Raw genomic sequence first — 23,938 nt, forward strand, 5'->3', positions numbered from 1 at the left:
CTTTATTTACTGTCTTGCTCTCTATATTAAAAACACAAAAAAATTAGTTACTTGCATTTACTTTATCTAGTTTGCTTTATTTACTATTGTTAAAATGAATACTCCTGAAAACACTAAGTTGTGTGACTTCACAAACACAAATAATAATGATTTCTTATGCACACCTATTGCTCCACCTGCTACTACAGCAGAATTCTTTGAAATTAAACCTGCTTTACTGAATCTTGTTATGAGAGAGCAATTTTCTGGTGTTAGTTCTGATGATGCTGCAGCCCATCTCAATAATTTCGTTGAACTATGTGAAATGCAAAAATATAAGGATGTAGATGGTGACATTATAAAATTAAAATTGTTTCCTTTCTCTTTAAGAGGAAGAGCTAAAGATTGGTTGCTATCTCTGCCTAAAAATAGTATTGATTCATGGACTAAATGCAAGGATGCTTTTATTGGTAGATATTATCCCCCTGCTAAAATTATATCTTTGAGGAGTAGCATAATGAATTTTAAACAATTGAATGAAATCTTTGGTTAAAAATTGCCCTACCCATGGACTGACTACTTGGATGATCATCCAAACCTTTTATGCAGGACTGAACTTTTCTTCGCGGAACCTATTGGATTCAGCTGCTGGAGGTACATTTATGTCCATCACTCTTGGTGAAGCAACAAAGCTTCTTGATAATATGATGATTAAATACTCTGAATGGCACACGGAAAGAGCTCCACAAGGTAAGAAGGTAAATTCTGTCGAAGAAACCTCTTCCTTGAGTGATAAGATTGATGCTATTATGTCTATGCTTGTGAATGATAGGACTAATGTTGATCCTAATAATGTTCCGTTAGCTTCATTGGTTGCTCAAGAAGAACATGTTGATGTAAACTTCATTAAAAATAATAATTTCAACAACAATGCTTATCGGAACAATTCTAGTAATAACTATAGGCCATATCCTTCGCTAATGGTAATAGTTATGGTAATTCTTATGGGAATTCTTACAACAATAATAGGAACACACCCCCTGGACTTGAAGCTATGCTTAAAGAATTTATTAGTACACAAACTACTTTTAACAAATCTGTTGAAGAAAAGCTTGATAAAATTGATATTCTTGCTTCTAAGGTTGATAGACTTGCCTCTGATGTTGATCTTTTAAAATCGAAAGTTATGCCTAATAAGGATATTGAAAATAAAATTGTTACTACAGCAAATGCCATCCAAGTTCGAATTAATGAGAATATAAGATTGATGGCTGAATTGCATGCTAGGTGGGAAAGAGAAGAAAATGAAAAACTAGCTAAAGAGAATAATGTAGCTAAAGTTTGGACTATTACCACCACTAGCAATGCTAATGCTCCACATGTTGCTGCACCTCCTACTAATAATGGTAAAAGGATTGGTGTTGGCAATGTTTCCACTTCTAATGCAAAGCACTGCAAAGCTAGCGGAAACTGCTAAAACTGCTGAAACTACCTGTGATAAAACTGCTGAAATTTTTTCCAACATTGGGGATGATGATCTCATTGCTGTAGATCATAATGGTTTAGACTTTTATGATTGCCACATCTCTGAAGTCATAAAGTTTTTACAAAAGCTTGCTAAAAGTCCCAATGCTAGTGCTATAAATTTAGCCTTTACAAAACATATTACAAATGCTCTCATAAAAGTTAGAGAAGATAAACTAAAACTTGAAACTTCTATTCCTAGGAAGTTAGAAGATGGTTGGGAGCCTATCATTAAGATGAGGGTCAATGATTTTTATTGTAATGCTTTATGTGATCTTGGTGCAAGTATTTCTGTTATGCCTAAGAAAATTTATGATATGCTTGACTTGCCACCATTGAAAAATTGTTATTTGGATGTTAATCTTGCTGATAATGCTATGAAGAAACCTTTGGGGAGGATTGATAATGTTCATATTATGGTTAACAATAACCTTGTCCTCGTTGATATTGTTGTCTTGGATATTGAATGCAATGCATCTTGTCCCATTATATTGGGAAGACCTTTTCTTCGAACTGTTGGTGCCACCATTGATATGAAGGAAGGTAATATTAAATATCAATTTCCTCTCAAGAAAGGTATGGAACACTTCCCTAGAAAGAGAATGAAGTTACCTTATGATTCTATTATTAGAATAAGTTATGATGTTGATGCTTCGTCTCTTGATGTTACTTGATACACACTTTCTGCGCCTAGCTGAAAGGCGTTAAAGAAAAACGCTTATGGGAGACAACCCATTATTTTACTACAGCACTTTATTTTATATTTGAGTCTTGGAAGTTGTTACTACGGTAGCAACCTCTCCTTATCTTAGTTTTGTGCATTGTTGTGCCAAGTAAAGTCGTTGATAGTAAGGTTCATACTAGATTTGGATTACTGCGCAGAAACAGATTTCTTTGCTGTCACGAATTTCGACCTAATTCTCTGTAGGTAACTCAGAAAATTATGCCATTTTACGTGCGTGATCCTCAGATATGTACGCAACTTTCATTCAATTTGGGCATTTTCATCTGGGAGTGTCTAGTGTCATTTTAAAATTCGTCTTTACGAACTGTTCTGTTTTGACAGATTCTGCCTTTTATTTCGCATTGCCTCTTTTGCTATGTTGGATGAATTTCTTTGTTCCATTAATGTCCAGTAGCTTTGTGCAATGTACAGAAGTGTTAATAATGATTATGTCACCTATGAACATGTAAATTTTTATTGTGCACTAACCCTCTAATGAGTTGTTTCGAGTTTGGTGTGGAGGAAGTTTTCAAGGATCAAGAGAGGGAGATGATACAATATGATCAAGGAGAGTGAAAGCTCTAAGCTTGGGGATGCCCCGGTGGTTCACCCCTGCATATTTTAAGAAGACTCAAGCGTCTAAGCTTGGGGATGCCCAAGGCATCCCCTTCTTCATCGACAACATTATCAGGTTCCTCCCCTGAAACTATATTTTTATTCCATCACATCTTATGTGCTTTGCTTGGAGCGTCGGTTTGTTTTTGTTTTTGTTTTTGTTTGAATAAAATGGATCCTAGCATTCATTTTGTGGGAGAGAGACACGCTCCGCTGTTGCATATGGACAAATATGTCCTTAGGCTTTACTCATAGTATTCATGGCGAAGGTTGAATCTTCTTCGTTAAATTGTTATATGGTTGGAATCGGGAAATGCTACATGTAGTAATTCTAAAATGTCTTGAATAATTTGATACTTGGAAATTGTTGTGCTCATGTTTAAGCTCTTGCATCATATACTTTGCACCTATTAATGAAGAAATACATAGAGCTTGCTAAAATTTGGTTTGCATAATTGGTCTCTCTAAAGTCTAGATAATTTCTAGTATTGAGTTTTGAACAACAAGGAAGACGGTGTAGAGTCTTATAATGTTTACAATATGTCTTTTATGTAAGTTTTTCTGCACCGGTTCATCCTTGTGTTTGTTTCAAATAACTTTGCTAGCCTAAACCTTGTATCGAGAGGGAATACTTCTCATGCATCCAAAATCCTTGAGCCAACCACTATGCCATTTGTGTCCACCATACCTACCTACTACATGGTATTTCTCCGCCATTCCAAAGTAAATTGCTTGAGTGCTACCTTTAAAATTTCCATTCTTTACCTTTGCAATATATAGCTCATGGGACAAATAGCTTAAAAACTATTGTGGTATTGAATATGTACTTATGCACTTTATCTCTTATTAAGTTGTTTGTTGGGCGATAACCATGTTCCTGGGGACGCCATCAACTACTCTTTGTTGAATATCATGTGAGTTTCCATGCATGTCCGTCTTGTCTGAAGTAAGGGAGATTTACCACTCATTTAATGGTTAGAGCATGCATAATGTTAGAGAAGAACATTGGGCCGCTAACTAAAGCCATGAATCATGGTGGAAGTTTCAGTTTTGGACATACATCCTCAATCTCATATGAGAACATTAATTGTTGCTACATGCTTATGCATTAAAGAGGAGTCCATTATCTGTTGTCTATGTTGTCCCGGTATGGATGTCTAATTAGAGTATAATCAAAAGCGAGAAATCCAAATGCGAGCTTTCTCCTTAGACCTTTGTACAGGCGACATAGAGGTACCCCTTTGTGACACTTGGTTAAAACATGTGTATTGCGATGATAATCCCGGTAATCCAAGCTAATTAGGACAAGGTGCGGGCACTATTAGTACACTATGCATGAGGCTTGCAACTTGTAAGATATAATTTACATAACACATATGCTTTATTACTACCGTTGACAAAATTGTTTCTTGTTTTCAAAACCAAAGCTCTAGCACGAATATAGCAATCAATGCTTCCTTCTGCGAAGGGTCTTTCTTTTACTTTTATGTTGAGTCAGTTCACCTATCTCTTTCCACCTCAAGAAGCAAACACTTGTGTGAACTGTGCATTGATTCCTACATACTTACATATTGCACTTGTTATATTACTTTACATTGACAATATCCATGAGATATACATGTTATAAGTTGAAAGCAACCGCTGAAACTCAATCTTCCTTTGTGTTGCTTCAATACCTTTACTTTTGCTTTATGATTTAACTCTTATGCAAGACTTATTGATGCTTGTCTTGAATGTACTATTCATGAAAAGTCTTTGCTTTATGATTCAGTTGTTTACTCATGTCATTACCATTGTTTTGATCGCTGCATTCATTACATATGCTTACAATAGTATGATCAAGGTTATGATGGCATGTCACTCCAGAAATTATCTTTGTTGTCGTTTACCTGCTCGGGACGAGCGAGAACTAAGCTTGGGGATGCTGATACGTCTCCGACGTATCGATAATTTCTTATGTTCCATGCCACATTATTGATGATATCTACATGTTTTATGCATACTTTATGTCATATTTATGCATTTTCCGGCACTAACCTATTAACGAGATGCCGAAGAGCCAGTTGTTGTTTTCTACTGTTTTTGGTTTCAGAAATCCTACAAAGGAAATATTCTCGGAATTGGACGAAATCAACGCCCAGGGGCCTATTTTTCCACGAAGCTTCCAGAAGACCTTACGAGGTGGCGCCACACTAGGGCGGCGCGGCCCAAGCCTTGGCCGCGCCGGCTTGGTGTGTGGGGCCCTCGTGTGGCCCCCTGACCTGCCCTTCCGCCTACATATAGTCTTCGTCGCGAAACCCCCGGTGCGAGAGCCACGATACGGAAAACCTTGCGAGACGCCGCCGCCGCCAATCCCATCTCGGGGGATTCGAGGAGATCGCCTCCGGCACCTGCCGGAGAGGGGAATCATCTCCCGGAGGACTCTTCACCGCCATGATCGCCTCCGGAGTGATGAGTGAGTAGTTCACCCCTGGACTATGGGTCCATAGCGGTAGCTAGATGGTCGTCTTCTCCTTATGTGCTTCATTGTCGGATCTTGTGAGCTGCCTAACATGATCAAGATCATCTATCTGTAATGCTATATGTTGTATTTGTCGGGATCCGATGGATATAGAATACTATGTTATGTTGATTATCAATCTATTACCTATGTGTTATTTATGATCTTGCATGCTCTCCGTTATTAGTAGAGGCTCTGGCCAAGTTTTTGCTCTTAACTCCAAGAGGGAGTATATATGCTCGATAGTGGGTTCATGCCTCCATTAAATGCGGGACGAGTGGCGAGAAAGTTCTAAGGTTGTGGATGTGCTATTGCCACTAGGGATAAAACATTGATGCTATGTCCGAGGATGTAGTTATTGATTACATTACGCACCATACTTAATGCAATTGTACAGTTGTTTGCAACTTAATACTGGAAGGGGTTCGGATGATAACCTGAAAGTGGACTTTTTAGGCATAGATGCATGCTGGATAGTGGTCTATGTACTTTGTCGTAATGCCCAATTAAATCTCACTATATTCATCATATCATGTATGTGCATGGTCATGCCCTCTCTATTTGTCAATTGCCCGACTGTAATTTGTTCACCCAACATGCTATTTATCTTATGGGAGAGACACCTCTAGTGAACTGTGGACCCCGGTTCTATTCTTTTACATTGAATACAATCTGCTACAATACTTGTTTTACTGTTCTTCGCAAACAATCATCATCCACACTATACATCTAATCCTTTGTTACAGCAAGCCGGTGAGATTGACAACCTCACTGTTTCGTTGGGGCAAAGTACTTTGGTTGTGTTGTGCAGGTTCCACCTTGGCGCCGGAATCTCTGGTGTTGCGCCGCACTACACTTCGCCGCCATCAACCTTCAACGTGCTTCTTGGCTCCTCCTGGTTCGATAAACCTTGGTTTCTTTCTGAGGAAAAACTTGCTACTGTCTGCATCACACCTTCCTCTTGGGGTTCCCAACGAACGTGTGTTAATTGCACGCATCAAAGCGATGTACAGGCTCTGTAGAGCAGTGATCGGTGTGTTCAGTGAAAAATATCTGCGGCAATCTAATGCAGAGGACACAGCCCGTCTGTTGTCAATCAACGCTTGCAGGGGGTTCCTGGGATGCTTGGCAGCATAGACTACATGCCTTTGGGAGTTGAAGAACTGCCACTTTGGTTGGCAGGGGCGTACAACGACCATTCTGAGGGGTGCACAGTGATCCTTGAAGCTGTTGCTTCACATGACACATGGATTTGGCACTCATTCTTCAGAATGGCCGGCTCGCACAATGACATCAATATGCTGCAACGTTCTCCAGTGTTTTATAGGCTAGCGTACGCTTAGTCCCTCATGTGGATTTTGAGATCAATGGCCACCACTACAACTACAACAAGGGATACTACCTTGCTGATGTTATCTATCCACCTTGGACTACACTCGTGAAGACAATCCGTCGTCCCAACTCAGAGCAGGAGGCAATGTTTGCCAAAGAGCAAGAGGCAGCCCGGAAAGATGTCGAGCAGGCGTTTGGCATCCTCCAAGCTCGTTGGGCTATCGACAGACACCCTGCTAGTGGATGGAGTGTGCAAACTCTATGGAAGGTGATGACCGCTTGTGTAATCATGCACAACATGATTGTTGAGGTAGAGGGGGATGATTCACTGTTTGATAATGATTGGGATGGCCAGGGAGAGTTGGTTGCTCCTCAAGGTGGTCCGGCATCATTCCAGGATATCCTCCATTTGCACCACAAAATTCAGGATCAAGCGTTTCACAACCAGCTTCAGGTTGATTTGGTTGAGCACATTGGGCGCATGTTGGCAACAATGCTGCAAATAACAACAATGAAGAAAATCCCGAAGAAAACGATGCCTAGGCCATTTGTATAAATTTACGTTTTTATTTGAATAAGTATTTCATCATTGAATAGGTGGATAATGATCTTATGTAATAAATCTTGAGCATTTCAACTTATTTATTTATTTTTATGCATTTATATTGAATTTAAAGGCAAATGGCAGCTCTTATGGCCGCGACCCATATCTAGCCGCTTTGGGCGCAGCGTGCGACCCAAACGGACACGCGGACGCATGGCGTTGTCCGCGTGTCTGCGCGACCACCCAAACGACCCAAAGCAGACGGCCCAACGCGTCCTTTTGGATCGCCCCGTTGGAGATGCCCTTAGAGCATCTCTAGTCGTCTCCCCGACGAGGCCCCCGACAGCCTTTTTTCATCCGGACGGTGAAAAATGGCCCAGTCGCGCCCCCGGATCCTCGTTTTCGCCCGGATTTGGGCTTTCCCCAGCCCATGTCATCCATTGGTGATGCGGCACTGTATACAAGCGCTGGTCCAGCAAGAACTTGAGACTGTAGTGGTCCGTGCGAATATGGAACGGCCGCCCCCAGAGATATGGCCGCCAGTGGCGCACCGCCTGGACCAAGCCGATGAGCTCCCGCTCGTAAGACGCAAGCTTGTGATGGCGTGCGGCGAAGGGGCGGCTGAAGTACGCCAGCGGCCCGTCGCCCTGGTGGAGGACAGCGCCAAACCCCACGCCCGAGGCGTCGTAGTCCACCACGAACAGCTTGTCGAAGTCGGGCATCTGGAGAACGGGCCCTGTCGTAAGGGTCTGCTTGAGGGCCTCGAACGCCTCGGTCGCCTCTGAGTCCCAGGAAAAGGCGTCGCGATGCAGGAGGCGTGTCAGGGGCGCGGCGATGAGGATGAACTCCCGGATGAATTTCCGGTAGTAACCTGCGAGACCCAGGAAGCCGTGTAGGGACTGAGGGGACTGTGGTGTTGGCCACGCTGCGACCGCGGTGATCTTGTCGGCATCCATGGCGACGCCCTCCGCCGAGATGACGTGTCCCAGATACGTGACGGAGGTGGTGCCGAAAGAGCACTTCGAGTGCTTGAGGTATAGGTGGTGTGTGCAGATCGTTGAAGATGATGGCCACGTGCTGCAGGTGCTCCGCCCAAGACGAGTTGTAGATAAGAATGCCATCAAAGAAAATAAGCACAAAGCGGCGCAAGTCGGGGCTGAGCGCGTCGTTCATCAGGGTCTGGATGTCGCCGGGGCGTTGGAGAGGCCAAAAGGCATCATCAAGAACTCGAAATGGCCATGTCCGGAGCGCCGTCTTCGCGATATCATCCGGGTGCATCCGCACCTGGTGATAGCCGGAGCGTAGGTCTAGCTTGGTGAAGAAGCGCTCCCGTGTAACTCGTCCAAGAGCTCATCGACGACAGGGATATGGAACTTGTCCTTGGACGTTCGGGCATTGAGGGCGCGGTAGTCGATGCAGAAACGCCATGTGCCATCGGCCTTGCGCACGAGGAGCACCGGCGCGGAGAAGGGCGATCTCGAAATCCGAATGATGCCCTGAGCGAGCATGACCGCAACTTGGCGTTCGAGCTCGTCCTTCTGCAGCTGGGGGTAGCGGTACGACCGTACGGCCACATGAGCTGTGTCCAGCAGCAGGTGGATGTGATGGTCACAGGGGCGGGCTGGCGGCAAGCCCTGCGGCTCATCGAAGAGGTCGATGTGGAGGGCGGCCAGGAGGGGATGCTCTCCGTCGAGGACGATCGCCGCCAGCTGGGGCTGAGGAGCCACCGGGGGAGGCACCGTCGACTCCCTCCCACCGGACGCGGCGGCTCTGATACCAAGTTGATAGGAACTAGGATCCTACCAGGCCTCGGTCTTAGGTTACAGTGGTGGAAGGGAGGAGGGTGAGGAGCTTGGCGCGGACGACGGCGTTATAGCGCCGTGGCCGCGCGGTTGAGGAGGTATTGATGGCACAGGGGAGGTGGTTAGGGTTTAGGACTCTGACTCCCGAGGGAGTCGGCAACAAATATGTTTATTGCGTAAATCCAAACGATGTTTATATAAGCTAAAGAAATAAAGATAACTTAGGCTAAGCCCCTAATTAGGCCCACTATTGGTCTTCCTCCGGTTGTACCGTAAGGCCAGTCATAACACAGATTGAAGCATAAACATAGTAAGACAATTCGGCAACATCCATGGAGACAAAGAAATCAGAAGGGGCGTACAGAAGTTCACATGGGGCTTGAGATGATACCAGTCAGGGAGGAACCAAAGGTCTTGCGGCAAGGCGCCACCCAAATCCTGGAAGGGGCAAAAACCTTGAACTTCAGGGCATCATAGATTCATAGCTACATCGTAGGAGTTATCTCTGACTCAGAATAACGGAGCAAATGGACGACCATGAGTTGAAATTAACAAATAATTAAGCAAACTTTTGCTAAATGAACATGACATTATATAATAATCAGGACATCCGTGGATAAATAGATTTGCTAATGGCCGAGAAATTTTCAAACTCAGCAAAAAAAAATCTATGGCTTTCAACATATGAATTTAGGGAAGCCTAAGGAGTAATAGAGGCCTTAGATGAAAATCATTTTTAGCATACATGATACATCTTGCAAAAACTATTGTACCTAGCTTGTTCAAATCACCTTGCACAAGGAGCCGCAAGATTAAGGAGCCTCTGACGACCACGGCTCCATCAACGAGGAGACTACTTCAGATGATTCGCGGTCATAGCGTCGATGCTACCTAGTATGCATGAATCCTTTCCCTCTTCTTGACAAAACTGACCTCAGAACCGCGGGTAGTATGTTCCTTTTCCTCTTCTTGACAAAACTAACCTCAAAACCGCGTGCACAGGAAGGAGACTCCGCACTTTTCATCGATTGGCAGCAATAACTTCTAAAGTTTCAGCATGTGAGCCTAAAGTTTCAATAAATATTCTGAATTTATTCAAACCGTTCAAAAGTACATACTGCATTTCAACGGACAAGTAAATATTTAATTTATCAATTGTAGGGCTTTACCCTCCCCGAAGGAAAGGAGCCCTTTCAGAAATTCTCAGTGACCCGTGAGGGCCAAAGAGGGGGTTTGGAAATAGTTTTCAACCAGCAATTGACGCGCCTCGGTATAACCTCACTAGCTGCGTCATTGCCCCAAGCGAGGTGGGACAAAAGAAACTCAACAACCGGAGGGAGAACATAGCTGCGCACGGCTCGCTCTTCTCATGGGCCGGGAATGTGGAAATGGAAGTTCACTATCGGGCCGTCTTGCTATCTTGCGCTAATCGTAGTGCTATGCTACTAGGCGCGTCCAAAACAGAAAAGGACGGAAAAAAAATACCCGCATACAGCGACCCGCCGCCGCCGCCGCCTCCCTCGCTGCATTCCGCCGGCACCAGCCGCAAGAGCCCTGCCGCCTGGACTGTTCCCCGTCTCCTCCAGGCGGACTCCTCTGCAGAGAGATTGCTCGCCGCGGCTGCTCTGTATCGAGTCCGACGCCGCCTTCAGCCCGGAGTTGTCTACACCGAGCTTGCCGCCTCAGGCCCGAGAGCTTCTCCAAATCCGAGCACGCCTTCTACAGCCCAAGCACGCCCTCCAGCCGAGCACCAGCCAGGAGCTCCACCGCTCTCTCCCCCCGGTGAGCTGCCGACCTACTCACTGATACAGTATATGCCACTGTAACCTTATTTGTATGACCCCTATAAGCTGATTTGTATATACCCAACTGTTGTGATTTGTATGTCCCCTCATAGCTGCTTTGTAGTAGTATCTTAAACAAATGTTGACGGGATTTTCTTAGGAGAGCACACAAGTTATGCTAATACAAACAGGAATGACATGAATCTCCTACACCAACTCTCTACGCAGGCCGCACAGACCAGCGAGTGGAGCGTCGTCTCAAGCAGCGGGAGGTGACCAGGTTTGCCCCCAGCCTCAGCTCACCCATCTCAGCTCCAGAATTTGGAATGTGAGTGGTGACAGGACTTTGGGTCGAATCACAGCTTTCGTCATGTCATCATTCGCCGGTCTCTCCGTTGTCACCAACGGAAAGCACTGCACCACGACGGCCATCGATGCCGGCATGGGCAGTGGGTACCACCTGCTTGTGGTCAAAGACTACTTGCGCACCGTACAAGAGGTGCCCAACGGCAAGAGCATCTGCTCTGGGCATTTCATGGTAGGAGGACATAAATGGTGCATCAAATACCACCCAAATGGCAAGCAGCCAAGTTGTGCCGACTTCATTTCTCTCGGTCTTTGCCTTGTCGATGACGATGTTGAAGAGGCTGTGAAGGCCAAGTTCATGTTTAGCTTCGTCGACCAGGTTGAGAAGCAAAAGGCAAAGGAATTTTTTGCAAATCAAACATACATCTTCCCCGTCAAAGGTTATTGTTGGGGCTCCTTGAAGTTTATGAAAAGAGATGCCCTTGAACGGTCAGCTCATCTAAAGGCTGATTGTTTCACCATCCGGATTGACATCATGGTCTGCAATGATCTCACCACACAGCAGGATGCCGTTGGCACCCTGTCTGGCATAGGCCAACATTTCAAAATTCTACTTCAAGATAAAGTGGGTTGTGATGTCACATTTGAGGTCAGTGGTGAGACGTTCCTTGCACACCGTTGTGTGCTTGCAGCCCGATCTAAAGTTTTCAGGGCACAGTTCTTTGGCCCCATGACACAGGGTATCACGTCCAGTGCCATACAGATCAAAGACATGGATGCAAAAGTGTTTGCAGCTATGCTTAGCTTCATCTACTCAGACTCATTTCCTGAGATGGAGGAGAACAAAGCACAAGCTGTCGAAGAACAAGAAGAGGAAGCAGCAAAGCTTGTTACGTGGATGCAGGACTTGTTTGTAGCGTCAGACAGATATGATATCCAGCAGCTCAAGTTCTTATGTGAAAAGAAGTTGTTCAACCTCACAGGTGTGAGCTCCGTGGCCTGCACTCTAGCTCTAGCTGAGCGACACAACTGCCACAGATTGAAGGATGCGTGCTTGACGTTTATCCAAGTCCAATCTCCCAAGTGTTTGGAAAAGGTAATGGAGACTGATGGCTGGGAGCTTATAGTTACGACCTATCCCTCTATTTTGAAGGAGATCATTGCCAAGGTTGCGTCCAATCAGAAGGACAATAAGAGGAAATATGAGAGTATGTAATGCAAGACCTGAAGTAATACTGGAGTATTATGCATATATGGGATAGGATCCTCTAGGTAGATGGTAGTCTGTGTGTCTTGCTTTTGTTTCATCATGTTGTTCGCCTATATGCTGAACCAGAAATATCCAGCATATGGGCAAATGTGAAGGTCTGTAGTTTCAGGTGTAAGCATCAACATTGATCTGTGCAAGTAACCTAGCTAGTCGTTTCTCTTTGCATTGTTTCGTATATTGTTGCTTTGTGCCTTCCCCTGTCAAGTAGAATGAAGTAAGTATAAATAGGTTATGCTGCTTTGCTGATTGGATGAAATAATGCTAGCAATATCATTTAGTACACATGACTGTCAATAGGTCATGTTATTTATCTTCAGCCATGTGTTTTATTCTATCCACCTAAATGCTACTCCCTCTACCAAATTATAAGACGTTTTAGCACACTGTTCTAGTAATCTAAAACGTCTTATAATTTGTTACAGAGGAAGCAGTATTTTCAGCTACTTATCTGCTTTTCATAGAAGTATTAAATTAGATGAAGATTGTTCTCTGAATAAATGGACAATTTAGAGAGTATGATCTCTAAAAATAAATAATTCTACTTGACCAAGATAGTTATGCTTGCACTTTTTATTGTTGTTTTCGCACAACTTGACTGTTTTTTCTACTGATTCTAATGATTTATTAGTTTCATTGATACTAACTTTCTCCTGTTTCTTGTGATTCTGGATAAACATCTTTAGTCTAGTGTTATCTTCCAGTCTTGTTGTTCCATTCTCTAGAATTTTACATCCAGATGAAGAAAAATTTCAAAATTCTTCTGAAATTTCTGGTCGCATTCTCTCAAACTTCACATCCAGTTGGTTCTGAACTAGAAAAACTTGTGCTCTTCTAAGCTCTTCCAGTTCAAAAATCTTAGACTACTACACCCAGTCCTTTTTAGTTTGATGCAGGTCAACCTGGAAATATGGATAACTTTTTGATGAACAAAGGAACTTGCTTGCCCGCCCGGAGCAAGCCTGATTCCGTCGACACCTACGACTACTTGCTTGCCTTTTCTTTATCTGCCCGCCTAGTAGAGTGTGTTTCAATTCAATTCACCATACTCCTGACTGGTTATATTCATTGGTTAGTGCATTCTTAATTTCATATCATTCCATCATGTACGCATAAAAGATTTACAAATGTCATAAGCTTCTCAACCTGCATCTTCAGCCCCTTTGAGATTATTCAGATTGAATTTTACAAACGAATCATCTAGCAAAACCCTCGTAGTAATGCTGCCAAGTCCAGATTTCACATGTTCTCATACATACACAACTGTCCTCCTGCATCGGTTATCTTAAATTGAACTTTTGAGAATATTCAGATTGAATTTTACAAACGAATCATCTAGCAAAACCCTTGTAGCAATGCTGCCAAGTCCAGATTTCACATGTTCTCATACATACACAACTTTCCTCCTGCATCGGTTATCTTAAATTGAACTCTGTTGTTTTCTCCATCGCATGCACGGATACATGTGCCAAATAAAAAGCAGAGGATTGTGCAGTGCATGTTTGGTTAAAAGAATATTAGTCTGCTTGTCTAAATTGGTTGGTAACTAGTGTGATTTAAAGGATTTATGTACTATGAAACCTAGAAACTCAATTTGGCTCCTAAATGTCTACAAAAATATATTTTTTCAAGTGTTGAATTTTTTTACTCCAATTCTACATGTACATGTCCACTATGTATATTTGTCAAGTTTCGCGAAAAACCGATATTTTTCATGGTCTATATAAAGAAGAGAAAAGTTATCCTCAGCTGCAGTATATGTATGTTCATCACTGTTTAGTCTGACCTCAGCTACAGTTATCCTCACAATTGTCAGCAACTGCTTCGTAGGCTGTTGGTTCTTCACACAATGATAATCTCTGTACCTCTATGTCTGGGAGTTGTACGACTTGTTCTGCAGCCATGAAACGACCATAGCCTGAACGGAACCAGATCCTCTAATGTATAGAAGGGAAGTCACCGTGCTACAGTATCAGCCTAGTGTAGAATGAAGAAGCAAAATCAGGGACTGTTAGCAGGTTATTTACTGGTTAATTATTGCGCATATAAATAATCTAAAATTGATTTTATTACACCATAATTTTATTTATATGTGACTAATGTAAATGCATGTTGTGGATTTGTATTTTGCAAACTAATTTGAGCTATTTTAGCCTTAAGGATATGGATTGAAAGAAGGAAAGTTAGGATGTTGAGTTTCTCTAACTTTGCTTCTGTAAGTTAGAGGATCTGTTCCAGCCCTGAACATCGTCCATGCTCACCTCTGAGGATGAGATGATGACAGACGCTTCTGGACCCTCGGTGTCAAGTGAGATCTCATCTAAGTTCCACTTATAATGCATTTTATTTTTTCTAGTGTAAATTTTTACACTAGAATTTGAACTAGAAAATATAAAATATACGCTATAAGTAAAATTTTGGTGAGATCCCACCTTGACACCTTATTCTGGAGCATCGGTGGTGAAGTTTGCATCTTCTTTGAACTTGTGTCGATAGGATGAACGTATCCCACAGGCGAGATCATTCATCTGCGCGCATATTTCGTCACGCCTCAATGTCTTCGGAACCTCGCCGGGAACTGGACAGATGCGTTTGTGTTTGTTCCACCAATTCTCCAGTTCGGAACGATCAACAGTCTGAAGCCACAGAACATGAGCAATCAGGGAGATGAAACATACTAGTACTACGTACAAGGAAAAGAACCATAAAGAACACCACAGGATAATGCAGCTGTTCGGTTAGAGTTCAATTGCTGTCTCGAAAAAAAAAAACTAAAGGAAATGCAATGGACTAATAAAGGATTCAGTTCCTAACAGAACTTGCATATCCATCTAGGACACTGTTCCTCGTGCCCAACCATCTGATGAAGATCACCCGCTGTCTCGAATCTCGATGACCTGCAAGGCCACCCAGCTCGACAATGAAGCAGCCGCCGCACTTTTCTGCACTTTTCTTGCCACGGCTCCGGTAGTTTCAGTTTGTTTTTTGAGACAGAGGTGGGTTCATCACAGTCCGCTTTTTATTTGCAACATTTGAATGATGAAGATGCTCCAGTTTGGATTTTTAGCTTATATAAATATTTTCTGAGGAGCCTCCTCTGTGATCTGTCAAAGTTTCATTGTAAATTATAGATGAAAAAGTTTAGGAGTGGTGTTTTGGCTCCTGGGTGCATATGCTCCCTTTTGTTTAAACTGCAACTTTCATACATTTTGAAATGTTAAAAAATTCCAAACGAAAAATTCACGTGTACATCTTGACATGCTACGTACACACAAAGTCTTTCCATGAAAAATCAACTAGTAGTTTGAGCTGTGTAAAAAAGACAAAATTTAGTGCTAAAAATAAGGTTTTTTGTGAGACTTGTTTTGTCTTTTTTACATCGACCATAAAAAATATCGGTTTTTCTCGAAACTGCACAAACGCAGATAGATTGTCGAGATGTACATGCGAAATTGTTTGCAATTTTTTTTTATAATTAGAAATATGTTTTTTAGGTGGAGAGAGCATATGCACCCAGGAGCCGAATTGAATTTCCGAAAAGTTTATGTTTATGAACTGTAGGGCTTTACCCTCCCCGAAGAGAGGAAGCCCTTCCAGAAATTCTCAGTGGCCCCGGAGGGCCAAAGAGGGGGTTTGGAAATAGTTTTCAACCAGCAGTTGACGCGCCTCGGTAGCTGCGTCATTGCCCCAAGCGCAAAGATGCCTTCTTCGGATCGCAAACCTCCCCTTCTTAGAGCATCTCTAACAGAGCCCGTAAACGTGCAAACTGTAAAACGCGAGTTCAGGCCACTGAACTCGTGTTTACAGGTCGAAAAAGTGTGGGCGCAGATCAGAACCCGTACAGTCAAACCGTAAAAAAGCATATTCCAAAAGATGGACCCCTTTTTTTTTCTTTTTCCTCACTACTTCTTCTTCTTCGTCAAATTTCTCACGCAGCTCTGGCCGCCCTGCGCCAGCCCCGCCGCTCCCCCGCCCCGCGCCGCTCGGCCGCGCCGCTCACCCGTCCTGCCCCTCCCCCACCCCGCCTTGTGTGTCGCCCTGCCCCTACCCCGCCTCGCGCCGCCCGGCCGCGCCGCCCGGCCCCGCGCCGGCCTCGCGCCTCCCCGGCCGCGCCGCCCGGCCCCGCGGCTGCGCCGCCGCGCGACGCCCTGCCTTGGCCGCGTCCCGCTCCGCCACGCCCCGCCCGCAGTCCGCGCCGCCCGCCCCGGCCTCGCCCTGGCTCGGCGCGCCCCGCTCCGCCCCTGCCCCAGCCCCGCCCGAGCCTGCCCCGGCGAGCTCAACCCCGCCCCGCCTCGTCACGGACGTCTCCAGGTCCGCCCCGGCCGCGCCCGGCGAACTCGTGGCCGGCCAGCTGTCCGTTCTCCCTTCCCCGAGCTCGCAACGCACGGCCCCGCCGAAATTTGGTTGACATTCGGCCGGATTTTGTCGAATTTGGTCCTATTCCGGTAGTCTTCCGGCGGAAGTGCACTGTTTGGAGCTAAAGTTTCAGCCCGCCAAAACGCCACTAGGAGCGTTCAGTTCGACCTTTCGACCCCTACAAATACAGGCCGACGGAGCGAACCGAGCGTAACCCGAAAAAATATTTTCAGTTTTGGCTCGTTTATGATCACTAATCCGCGCAATTATTCGGCCCGAATCCGTAAACTGGCGATTATTTTTCGATTTTGAGCTTTTTATGGGCTCTGTTAGAGATGCTCTTATACCCAGCCTCACGTGTCACGCCCCACTCCCCAACCGAAGTGGGACAAAAGAAACTCAACAACCGAGAACACAGCTGCGCACAGGCTCGCTCTTCTCATGGGCCGGTAATGTGGAAATGGAAGTCCACTATCGGCCTGACAAGCTATCTTGCGCTAATCGTAGTGCTATGCTACTAGGCGCGTCCGAAACAGATTTGGACGAAATTTTTTTACCCGCATACAGCGACCCGCCGCCGCCGCCTCCCCCGCTGCCTCCCGCCGGCACCAGCCGCAAAAGCCCTGCCGCCTGGACTGTTCCCCGTCTCCTCCAGGCGGACTCCTCTGCAAGATTGCTCGCCGCGGCTGCTCTGTATCGAGTCCGACGCCGCCTCCAGCCCGGAGTTGTCTTCATCGAGCTTGCCGCCTCCGGCCCGAGCACCTCCTCCCGCCACCCGCCCCGAGCACGCCTTCTACAGCCCAAGCACGCCCTCCAGTCGAGCACCAGCCCGGAGCTCCACCGCTCTCTCCCCCGGTGAGCTGCCGACCTAGTCACTAATATTACTGATATATGCCACTGTAACCTTATTTGTATGTCCACTATTAGCTGATTTGTATATACCCCACTGTTGTGATTTGTATGTCCCCTCTTAGCTGATTTGTAGTACTACTGTATTAAAACAAATGTTGACGGGATTTTCTTAGGAGAGCACAGAAGTTATGCTAATACAAACAGGAATGACATGAATCTCCTACACCAACTCTCTACGCAGGCCGCACAGACCAGCGAGTGGAGCGTCGTCTCAAGCAGCGCTGCAGCGGGAGGTGACAAGGTTTGCCCCCAGCCTCAGCTCACCCATCTCAGCTCCAGAATTTGGAATGTGAGTAGTGACAGGACTTTGGGTCGAATCACAGCTTTCGTCATGTCAACATTCGCCGGTCTCTCCGTTGTCACCAACGGAAAGCACTGCACCACGACGGCCATCGATGCCGGCATGGGCAGTGGGTACCACCTGCTTGTGGTCAAAGACTACTTGCGCACCGTACAAGAGGTGCCCAACGGCAAGAGCATCTGCTCTGGGCATTTCATGGTAGGAGGACATAAATGGTGCATCGACTACTGCCCTAATGGCAAGCAGCCAAGTTGTGCCGACTTCATCTCTCTCGGTATTTGCCTTGTCGATGACGATGTTGAAGAGGCTGTGAAGGCCAAGTTCATGTTTAGCTTTGTCGACCAGGTTGAGAAGCAAAAGGCAAAGGAATTTTTTGCAAATCAAACATGCATCTTCCCCATCAAAGGTTATTGTTGGGGCTCCTTGAAGTTTATGAAAAGAGATGCCCTTGAACGGTCAGCTCATCTAAAGGCTGATTGTTTCACCATCCGGATTGACATCATGGTCTGCAATGATCTCACCACACAGCAGGATGCCGTTGGCACCCTGTCTGGCATAAGCCAGCATTTCAAAATTCTACTTCAAGATAAGGTGGGTTGTGATGTCACATTTGAGGTCAGTGGTGAGACGTTCCTTGCACACCGGTGTGTGCTTGCAGCCCGATCTAAAGTTTTCAGGGCACAGTTCTTTGGCCCCATGGCACAGGGTATCACGTCCAGTGCCATACAGATCAAAGACATGGATGCAAAAGTGTTTGCGGCTATGCTTAGCTTCATCTACTCAGACTCGTTTCCTCAGATGGAGGAGAACAAAGCACAAGCTGTCCAAGGACAGGAAGAGGAAGCAGCAAAGCTTGTTACGTGGCTGCAGGACTTGCTTGTAGCGTCAGACAGATATGATATCCAGCAGCTCAAGTTCTTATGTGAAAAGAAGTTGTTCAACCTCATATGTGTGAGCTCTGTGGCCTGCACTCTAGCTCTAGCTGAGCGACACAACTGCCACGGATTGAAGGATGGGTGCTTGACGTTTATCCAAGTCCAATCTCCCAAGTGTTTGGAAAAGGTAATGGAAACTGATGGCTGGGAGCTTATAGTTACGACCTATCCCTCTATTTTGAAGGAGATCATTGCCAAGGTTGCGTCCAATCAGAAGGACAACAAGAGGAAGTATGAGAGTATGCAATGCAAGACCTGAAGTAATACTGGAGTATTATGCATATATGGGATAGGATCCTCTAGGTAGATGGTAGTCTGTGTGTCTTGCTTTTGTTTCATCATGTTGTTTGCCTATATGCTGAACCAGAAATATCCAACATATGGGCAAATGTGAAGGTCTGTAGTTTCAGGTGTAAGCATCAACATTGATCTGTGCAAGTAACCTAGCTAGTCGTTTCTCTTTGCATTGTTTCGTATATTGTCGCTTTGTGCCTTCCCCTGTCAAGTAGAATGAAGTAAGTATAAATAGGTTATGCTGCTTTGCTGATTGGATGAAATTATGCTAGCAATATCATTTAGTACACATGACTGGCAATAGGTCATGTTCATTATCTTCAGCCATGTGTTTTATTCTATCCACCTAAATGCTACTCCCTCTACCAAATTATAAGACGTTTTAGCACACTGTTCTAGTAATCTAAAACGTATTATAATTTGTTACAGAGGAAGCAGTATTTTCAGCTACTTATCTGCTTTTCATAGAAGTATTAAATTAGATGAAGATTGTTTTCTGAATAAATGGACAATTTAGAGAGTATGATCTCTAAAAATAAATAATTCTACTTGACCAAGATAGTTATGCTTGCATCTTTTTATTGTTGTTTTCGCACAACATGACTGTTTTTTCTACTGATTCTAGTGATTTATTAGTTTCATTGATACTAACTTTCTCCTGTTTATTGTTATTCTGGAGAAACATCTTTAGTCTAGTGTTATCTTCCAGTTTTGTTGTTCCATTCTCTAGAATTTTGAAATTTCTGGTCGCATTCTCTCAAACTTCACATCCAGTTGGTTCTAAACTAGAAAAAACTTGTGCTCTTCTAAGTTCTTCCAGTTCAAAAATCGTAGACTACTACATCCAGTCCTTTTTAGTTTGATGCAGGTCAACCTGGAAATATGGATAACTTTTTTATGAAGAAAGGAACTTGCTTGCCCGCCCGGAGCAAGCCTGATTCCGTCGACACCTACGACTACTTGCTTGCCTTCTCCTTATCTGCCCGCCTAGTAGAGTGTGTTTCAATTCAATTCACCATACTCCTGACTGGTTATATTCATTGGTTAGTGCATTCTTAATTTCATATCATTCCATCATGTGCGTATAAAAGATTTACAAATGTCTTAAGCTTCTCAACCTGCATCTTCAGCCCCTTTGAGAATATTCAGATTGAATTTTACAAACGAATCATCTAACAAAACCCTCGTAGCAATGCTGCCAAGTCCAGATTTCACATGTTCTCATACACACACAGCTGTCCTCCTGCATCGGTTATCTTAAATTGAACTTTTGAGAATATTCAGATTGAATTTTACAAACGAATCATCTGGCAAAACCCTCGTAGCAATGCTGCCAAGTCCAAATTTCACATGTTCTCGTGCATACACAACTGTCCTCCTGCATCGGTTATCTTAAATTGAACTCTGTTGTTTTCTCCATCGCATGCACGGATACATGTGCCAAATAAAAAGCAGAGGATTGTGCAGTGCATGTTTGGTTAAAAGAATATTAGTCTGCTTGTCTAAATTGGTTGGTAACTAGTGTGATTTAAAGGATTTATGTACTTTGAAACCTAGAAACTCAATTCGGCTCTTAGGTGCATACGCTTCCTCTACCAAAAAAATTATTTTCAAGTGTCAAAATTTTTTAACAAAAAATTCTACATGTACATGTCCACTATGTATGTTCGTCAAGTTTCGCGAAAAACCGATATTTTTCATGGTCTATATAAAGAAGAGAAAAGTTATCCTCAGCTACAGTATATGTATGTTCGTCACTGTTTAGTCTGACCTCAGCTACAGTTATCCTCACAATTATCAGCAACTGCTTCGTAGGCTGTTGGTTCTTCACACAATGATAATCTCTGTACTTCTATGTCTGGGAGTTGTACGACTTGTTCTGCTGCCATGAAACGACGATAGCCTGAACGGAGCCAGATCCTCTAATGTATAGAAGAGAAGTCACACAATGGTTTTTTACACAGGACACAATAAATGTTCTTTTTTTCCCGTAAACTTGTATGCAGACATAGAATGTCTAGATGTACATGCGCAATTTTATTTTAGAATTTGTTGATATTTTAAAATGTGTTTTCATACAGTAAGTTCATATGTACCCATGAGCCGAAATGAATATCCCGGAAGTCACCTTGCTACAGTATCAGCCTAGTGTAGAATGAAGAAGCAAAATAGGGACTGTTAGCAGGTTATTTACTGGTTAATTATTGTGCATGATTAGTGTGCATATAAATAATCTAAAATTGATTTTATTACACCATAATTTTGTTTATATGTGACTAATGTAAATGCATGTTGTGGATTTGTATTTTGCAAACTAATTTGAGCTATTTTAGCCTTAATGATATGGATTGAAAGAAGGAAAGTTAGGATATTGTAGCTTCTCTAACTTTGCTTCTCGGATCTGTTCCAGCCTGAACATCGTCCATGCTCACCTTTGAGGATGACAGACACTTCTGGACCCTCGGTGCACTTGACGACGATGACGATAATGTATTTTGATTTTTTCTAGTGTAAATTTTTACACTAGAATTGAAACTAGAAAAGATAAAATATACGCTATAAGTAAAATTTCGGTGGGATCCCACCTTGACACCTTATTCTGGCGCCTCAGTGGTGAAGTTGGCAGGTCTTCTTTGACCTTGTGTCGATAGGATGAACGTATCCCACAGGCGAGATCATTCATCTGCTCGCACATTTCGTCACGCCTCAATGTCTTCGGAACCTCGCCGGGAACTGGACAGATGCGTTTGTGTTTGTTCCACCAATTCTCCAGTTCGGAACGATCAACAGTCTGAAGCCACAGAACATGAGCAATCAGGGAGATGAAACATACTACTACGTACAAGGAGAAGAACCATAAAGAATTCAATTCTCGGAACAAGCTAAAAGAACTTGCATATCCATCTAGGACACTGTGCCCGACCATCTGATGAAGATCACCCGCTGTCTGGAATCTCGATGACCTGCAAGGCCACCCAACTCGACAATGTAGCAGCCGCCGCACTTTTCTTGCCACGGCTTTGGTAGTTTCAGTTTTTTCTTTCCCGTTTCTTGAGACAGAGGTGGGTTCATCACAAACCGCTTTTCATTTGCAACAAGCCTGAAGAGCATTTGAATGAAGATGCTCCAGTTTGGTTTTAGCTTATAAATATTTTCTGAGGAGCCTCCTATGTGACCTGTAAAAATTTCATTGTAAATTATAGATGAAAAAGTTCATGTTTATGAATTGTAGGGCTTTCCCCTCCCCGAAGAGAGGGAGCCCTTCCAGAAATTCTCGGTGGCCCCGGAGGACCAAAGAGGGGGTTTGGAAATAGTTTTAACCTCACTAGCTGCGTCATTGCCCCAAGCGCAAAGATAACTTCTACCGTGCGCCCACCTCCCGTTTTATACCCAGCCTCACCTCTGTCCCGCCCAACTCGCTAACCGAGGTGGGACAAAAGAAACTCAACAACCGGAGAACACAGCTGCGCACAGGCTCGCTCTTCTCATGGGCCGGTAATGTGGAAATGGAAGTCCACTATCGGCCTGACAAGCTATCTTGCGCTAATCGTAGTGCTATGCTACTAGGCGCGTCCGAAACAGATTTGGACGAAATTTTTTTACCCGCATACAGCGACCCGCCGCCGCCGCCTCCCCCGCTGCCTCCCGCCGGCACCAGCCGCAAAAGCCCTGCCGCCTGGAAGATGATTGTTTGCAGAAAACAGTAAAGAACAATTGCAGTAGATTGTATGCAATTTAAAGAATAGGACCGGGGTCCACAGTTCACTAGAGGTGTCTCTCCCATAAGATAAAAGCATGTTGGGTGAACAAATTACAGTCGGACAATTGACAAATAGAGAGGGCATAACAATGCACATACATGATATGATAAGTATTGTGAGATTTAATTGGGCATTACGACAAAGTACATAGACCGCTATCCAGCATGCATCTATGCCTAAAAAGTCCACCTTCAGGTTATCATCCGAACCCTTTCCAGTATTAAGTTGCAAAACAACAGACAATTGCATTAAGTATGGTGCGTAATGTAATCAATAACTACATCCTCAGACATAGCATCAATGTTTTATCCCTAGTGGCAATAGCACATCCACAACCTTAGAACTTTTACGTCACTGTCCCAGATTTAATGGAGGCATGAACCCACTATCGAGCATAAATACTCCCTCTTGGAGTTAAGAGCAAAAACTTGGCCAGAGCCTCTACTAATAACGGAGAGCATGCAAGATCATAAACAACACATAGGTAATAGATTGATAATTAACATAACATAGTATTCTCTATCCATCGGATCCCGACAAACACAACATATAGTATTACAGATAGATGATCTTGATCATGTTAGGCAGCTCACAAGATCCGACAATGAAGCACAATGAGGAGAAGACAACCATCTAGCTACTGCTATGGACCCATAGTCCAGAGGTGAACTACTCACTCATCACTCCGGAGGCGACCATGGCGGTGAAGAGTCCTCCGGGAGATGATTCCCCTCTCTGGCGAGGTGCCGGAGGCGATCTCCTGAATCCCCCGAGATGGGATTGGCGGCGGCGGCGCCTCAGTAAGGTTTTCCGTATCGTGGCTCTCGGTACTGGGGGTTTCGTCACGGAGGCTTTAAGTAGGCGGAAGGGCAGGTCAAAGGGCGTCACGAGGGGCCCAGACGTCAGGCCGGCGCGGCCAGGGCCTGGGCCGCGCCGCCCTGGTGTCTGGCCACCTCGTGGCCCCACTTCGTCTATCCCTCGGTCTTCTGGAAGCTTCGTGCA

At 44.4% G+C, this 23,938-nt stretch overlaps 2 protein-coding genes, 1 non-coding gene and 1 pseudogene across 3 annotated transcripts; 2 read left to right on the plus strand and 2 right to left on the minus strand.

The window, feature by feature from the left end:
* Positions 1–10,181: 10,181 nt before the first annotated feature.
* On the minus strand, positions 10,182–10,329 carry LOC124704769. Its single transcript, XR_007003659.1, has one exon. It is a non-coding gene; the product is annotated as a U4 spliceosomal RNA (small nuclear RNA).
* An 840-nt stretch (positions 10,330–11,169) lies between these two features.
* On the plus strand, positions 11,170–12,621 carry LOC124700295 (BTB/POZ and MATH domain-containing protein 2-like). The gene has a single exon (XM_047232447.1). It carries the CDS (start codon positions 11,175–11,177, stop codon positions 12,324–12,326), a length of 1,152 nt encoding a protein of 383 aa, XP_047088403.1. The 5' UTR covers positions 11,170–11,174; the 3' UTR covers positions 12,327–12,621.
* Positions 12,622–15,938: 3,317 nt separating this feature from the next.
* LOC124704771 lies at positions 15,939–16,078 on the minus strand (annotated as a pseudogene).
* Positions 16,079–17,521: 1,443 nt separating this feature from the next.
* LOC124700296 (BTB/POZ and MATH domain-containing protein 2-like) lies at positions 17,522–19,431 on the plus strand. The gene is made up of 3 exons (XM_047232448.1): positions 17,522–17,588; positions 17,769–17,886; positions 17,969–19,431. The coding sequence occupies exon 3, from the start codon at positions 17,977–17,979 to the stop codon at positions 19,138–19,140; it is 1,164 nt and encodes a 387-aa protein (XP_047088404.1). The 5' UTR covers positions 17,522–17,588; positions 17,769–17,886; positions 17,969–17,976; the 3' UTR covers positions 19,141–19,431.
* Positions 19,432–23,938: the final 4,507 nt, after the last annotated feature.

Source organism: Lolium rigidum, chromosome 3 (genome assembly GCF_022539505.1).
Source record: "Lolium rigidum isolate FL_2022 chromosome 3, APGP_CSIRO_Lrig_0.1, whole genome shotgun sequence".
Classification (NCBI taxonomy): domain Eukaryota; kingdom Viridiplantae; phylum Streptophyta; class Magnoliopsida; order Poales; family Poaceae; genus Lolium; species Lolium rigidum.